The 5846-nt window shown below is 32.2% G+C and overlaps 1 protein-coding gene across 15 annotated transcripts in view; it reads right to left on the reverse strand.

The window, feature by feature from the left end:
* LOC106793443 (RNA binding protein fox-1 homolog 2-like) overlaps nt 1-5846 on the reverse strand; it is an 80780-nt gene that overhangs the window by 21467 nt on the left and 53467 nt on the right. For all 15 annotated transcript variants that reach the window (XM_014760359.1, XM_014760361.1, XM_014760360.1 and 12 more), the window contains 2 exons: nt 1651-1705; nt 465-485 (listed from right to left, as the gene is read on the reverse strand). In XM_014760359.1, coding sequence (XP_014615845.1) covers nt 465-485; nt 1651-1705 — 76 coding nt within the window. The remainder of the gene's footprint in view (nt 1-464; nt 486-1650; nt 1706-5846) is intronic.

Here is a 5846-nt window from a genome sequence, read left to right on the forward strand (position 1 = left end):
TTTTTTGTATCTATAACATATTCGTGGCTGTTTTGTTTGGCTTGGTCGTGGTATGTGGCGGCTCTGTGTTGGTTAACTTTTCTCTTTCCTTCACTCGAGACGTATGTTTTTTTTTACTTTTTTTTTCTTTCCCCGTTTAGCGATACGAAGAAAACTTTATGGTACGCCTTTTGCAAGAAAGCGGTTGCGTTTTTTTTTTTTTTTGTTTAGTCACTTTCTTGGGCTTGCCCGAGAAGATTTTCTTGTTCTTATTATTTTTGTTTGTTTGTTTGTTTTGCTTATTTTTCGTAGTTTTTTTGTTTTACACCGTCCGTCTTTCGTCGTCTCATTAACGTCGTTGCCTTGTCTTTTTTTTTTTTTTTGTTTGTTTATAGGTCGCCTTTACGAAAATCCGTGGCAATTTTCACGGATTTCGTAGCAGAGAATCAGCAGTGCCGACTCGGACACGTCGTGGATGCACCTACCCTCTGGCCATTGAACGCAAACTGCAACAGAAAACAATTTTCTTTTTTACTTTCTTTAGTATCTTTTTTTTTGTTTGTTTTGTTATTTTTTTCGATGATAATTGTTCGCCATGTTGGAAAGCGTAACAATGGCGTTTCAGTTTGGAAAGGTGCGACAAACGTAAAAGATTGATCGTACTATTGCGTGATTAACCACCCCCTCCCTCGTCACCATTTGTATCAACTCGGCAAAACGGTTCTATAATGAAACGGAAGGTGGACACAATTATTCGAACTTTTCTTCCCCATTTTAGATTTTCTAATCACCACGTCGATGATGAAGGCTTATAAACCGGCCGGATACCGAATTAATAAATTTACGATATAAATTATACTCCACGTGAAATGAAATTCGATTAAACCGAAATGGAAAATTTATCGTTGACTAGTTGGAAATGAAAAACAAATTGGATTATTATATCCTCCCTTCAAACATTTTATTTCAACATACGTTCATTATCAAAAATACATTGAACATAAAAAAAAAAACGTGAAAACTTTATTATTGACATCACGACTTTGAGCTATCTCTTACGCTCTTACAGGGGGAAAAATGTTGGATCGATTAATTGGATAAATAATTCTATAATTAAATGTGCTCCGGTCCTTTTACGTTCCCGCATTAGATCTAGTTGGAAAATAGTTAATAGATAGGTTAGAAGGGAGGATAATATAATTATCTATCAATTTATTGTCATTAATGATACCAAAGTTATTCCCATCTATTAATACGAAAAGAATTTTTGGCCTATTTAATTAGTGAGTTAAGCTATCGAGATCTAAATTTCCAAGTCTAACGATTAATTTCTTCCTTCTCGATTTATGTAACTCAACGACTCATTTGTAAAATATTTTAAATTCGCGTAAATGGAACGCAACAATTGAATGTTTATCGTATAATAGAATAGAAAAACTAGAACGAATAGTATATGTGATTATAATTAAATGGCGACGCATTCGAATGAAGAAACACTTGGCAGGGTAACGTGATCATTTAATTATTTATAACAATGATTAACCTTGCGAGTCACGTTACTATCTTAGCAAACGCGATAACAATCGATAAATACTCACTGTTGTATCGACGATACATTTGGATATAGTTGAAAAAAAAAGGAAAAAAAACAACAATTCTTTTTGAACCTACCGTTGGGTACCGTCGGTGGTTTTTTCGTCTGCACTCTCGCCGTTGCATTGTTCACCTGTCAATTGGAAAATATTGTATTAGCAATGCTTTATATTAATTCTTTAACGCGAAAATAAATTGTCTCGACTCGTGCAAAATTCGCGATTACAAAATTATCAGATATATGTTAAGTAATAAATGTATTATTAATTTTGAAATAGTTAACGGCCACGCACGAGTCGAATATTTGAAAAAAGAATACTCGAACGATGCACTACGTTAATTTCATTATAATATAATGCTATGCTTGTTTGATATTAATTATGATAATGAGTAGATAGTACTCGATGTGTGTGTGTGTGTACATCGATTCGAGTTTCTTTTTCTTTTTCTTTTTCTTCTCTTTCTCTCTCTCTCTCTCTCTCTCTCTTTCTCTCTCTTCAAAAACTGACATTCTTCGCGTTAGGATTATACGTCTGTTCGCGCGTCGAGTATTTTTCTTTATAAAAAAAGAAAAAAAATAAAAAAAATAAAAAAAAAAAAAGGAAAGAAAAGATTAAGAAGTTAATTGAAACTACAACAAATTTCGTCCAACTTATCCTCGACGCGCGTACGATCGACGGATAGACACTTTTACTTTGAATTCAGATAACTTTCTTTTTTTTTTATTATTATTATTCCAAAATAATCTCAAAAATGAAGCGTCTTGTTTCATCTTAGTTTTTATACGTCAAATCTATCTGATTTCAAGGTAATTTACATTGTCATCGGGAAAACATTAACAGAACCTACAACCAAAAGAATCTCTCTTACAATTATTACTCGAATTTCCGACTTCGAAAATATAACAAATAATATGTTAATTATAATATTAATTTAAATCTAAATAATATACTTGGAAAGAAAATTCAAGTAAATTAACATTATAAGAATAAATTGTCGAAGTCGGATAATTATTAACGACGATCGTTGAAAATTTAAAGTTCGATCAAAAAGGCATGGTTTTAAATGAATAGAATTTATTAAGCGTGATAATTAATAACCGTTCAAAGCATTGTTCGTAGAAAATTGATAAAATGTGAGAATAAGCAATTTGTAACATTAAATTAGAACGAGTTTAATTGAAGGGACAATTTTGTGTTTATACAACAAAAAAAAAAAAAAAAGAAACGACCAAGCGAAATATTCGAATAGAATGAACGGTTAGATAGAAACGATATACATACATACATACATACATAGATGATATGCATATAGGTATAGAGAGAACATTTCGCTGGTTGGTCCGATCGTATACAATAATTCATGTTTTTTTCTTTTTTTTTACATCGAGATTCGATCGAACGCTTGGCAGAAGGAGGAGGGGGCTACTTTTCCTATTATTTCTCTTCGATTATTCTTGTAATCGTAATATATTATATAACATATGTACGTATAATTAAACCGTAACGCACGTATGTAAATAAATGTTAATAAAAACAGACAGGCCGCGATCGTGATAAAAGTAACAACGTGGGTAGTGTGATTTGAAGTCTTGTTAAGGATACTTTGGTCAATTTCCTGATCGAAAACTAACCACGCTACGGCCTTCCTTGTTACTGCTAGGGAACGCAAGACCTCCGTTTGAATTTGACTTGCAAAGTGCGAAAACTCGAGCTTCGTTGAGGTCAAATGACGACGTTACCTACTAACGTATTCATCGTCGATTTAGAAAACCAATCTATGTATGTATTTACGTACTGTAACTCCTACTTCAACTCCCCTTCCCACGCGTTTCTTTTCCTTTTATTCATCAAATAACGATTTTCTTCTAATTCTAAGTTCAATTTTAATATAACATATATAAAAGATTAAACGTACAAAACAATTCAAATTACATTTTGTATATCTGTAACTCGAAAATACGGAAAGAAGTTTGCGTAACGTTTGATTGCTTGTCTTTAAAAAAAAAAACTAATTTTGATATTCGCCACGTGAAATATATATATCTGAAAACGCGTTAATTTTCTTGCAAATGTATTTTTTTTTTTTTTACTAATGTTAAAATTATAGCCAAGTCTCTTTCTTATCTTTTCCATTATACGTATAGATAAACCTCCTAGTTTTATCGGTGGTCTCCTTAGCCAAGCGTTCGAGAACATTCGAATTAATCGATCGACCTTCTTCTACTCTACTTTATTCTAATGAATGCCAAAAAAATATTGCAATAAAAAAAAGAAATAAAAAAAAAAAAAAAAAAAAAAAAAAAAAAAAGAAGAAGAAGAAAAAAATCCATAAATGGACATACGAGAGATGTTCCCTCGTTTTTCGTTGTGTAATTTGAGGACAAAATTAATGGCAAGAAAAAAGTATTGCGCGAAAGAAAAAGTATACGTGCACGTAGCAATAATACGTTTTGCTTTGAAAATGATCGACCGTTCGATATAAAATTTGGATCTGATCTACGAACGTGGGAGAGAGCACCCAAGACGAGCTTATTCTTACTTTTTTTTTTTTTCTTTTTTTTTTTTACTCTTTATCATTACTCTCACTCGTCTTGTTTCCGTGTTTTATCATCTGCGATAACTTTTGTTTTTTTTTTTTGAGATTTTGTATATTTTTGATTTTGTTCCTTACCTTTTTGGACACTTAGCGAGGTTTGATTTTTCAGTAGTCTCTTCAGTGTCCTCGATCGGCATTCACCCATTATTATATTTCTCGATCGATTTATCTTAATATAGCAAGATCGAACGCGATCGATCGTTTCATTTATTCTTTAGTTCAATCTCTCTCACTCTCTCTCTCTCTCTCTCCCTTTCTCTCTCCCTTTCTCTCTCTCTCTCTCTAATTCGCGTTTTTTCTCTCAAATCTCGCGTTTTTATATTTCTCTTTATACTCGTTCCCATCTTTCTGACATTGTTTCTTTCATTTCTCAAGAGATCTGTATAAGACATAATATATTTTTTCATTTGGTTTTTTTTTCCTTCAACACACAAGATGAACCTTTTTTAATCGGTTTATTTGTAATTCCCTAAACCGTGTTGTTGCGCTTCCACCCCTTCAACGTCGCTCAACGATATTTCAATTTATCAGCGATCCTACGAACGTGAACGTGAATAACCGCTAATCTGATTTTTATTTCTATAAACGTTCAAATATTATTCGATTGTAAATGTTTAATCAAATTTCAGTGATAAGGTTTAACGGAAATCGTGTCAACGTTTGTGGATTGCTCTATAAACGACAAAATATAATCTTTTCTCAATAATACGAAACGGTCAAAGAGATACCGATTTTTAGAATATTTTTATGAATACAAGTGCAAATATAAATAATAATGAATAAACATTGCAAGTGTGTTAAGACAAGAAATGCAGCAATATTTGGCCAAGTAATCTGAGAAGGAGAATGATGAGAGCGAGAGAGAGAGAGAGTATACGAACCAACAACTACCTGATTGAGTTGCTTGATTAATTTAAACCGTTGTTACCTGGTATTAACAACAATAGATAGGATGCAACTTATACATTCTGTGGTCTACCACGTAGCGAGCATTGACAAACATTCCTCTCTCTCTCTCTCTCTCTCTCTTTCTCTTTCTCTCCCTCCTCCCTTCCTATCTCTTTATCAATTAAGTTACTTTTAGTTTAATAAAGTTCGGCAAATCGGTATCTCGCGTTCGTTTTCTGCTCGACGGAGTTTGGAATATACTGAGATTTAGGATTACATTGATTTAAACCATTCCAAATAATCGTACTTTAAAGTAAAATAATATTCAAACGGATATTAAAATCTTAAAACGAAATTAGGACTTTAGGAAAATTGACTAGTTGAAAAAAGAATAAAAAAAACTGCGATTGATATTACACTTTTAAGACTACTACTGAATACGTATTCTACTCGTTCTATTTTGTTTATACATTATCGCGTATTTTTGTTATAATATTTTTTTGTTAGATCGCAAGCTACAGAATTTGGTTAAATTTGTGGTTTTCATTTCTCGTGAAAGTCACATTACTTCGTAGTTACATCTCACGTAGATCACAAACTCTGTCGATAATAATATTCGAAAACGACGAAAAATGTTTCCGAAGTAATCTAGAACGATTTGTTCGGAAATGTATTCGTCGCATCGAAAATTTCAACTCGGTACGCTCTAACGTGCCTTTCTAAACCATCTTAAAAACTATGTTACTTTTACTCGTATTATTATTATTATTATTATTATTATTATTATT

The sequence above is a fragment of the Polistes canadensis genome, unplaced genomic scaffold (genome assembly GCF_001313835.1).
Source record: "Polistes canadensis isolate GaletaPanama2010 unplaced genomic scaffold, ASM131383v1 scaffold_14, whole genome shotgun sequence".
Taxonomy (NCBI): domain Eukaryota; kingdom Metazoa; phylum Arthropoda; class Insecta; order Hymenoptera; family Vespidae; genus Polistes; species Polistes canadensis.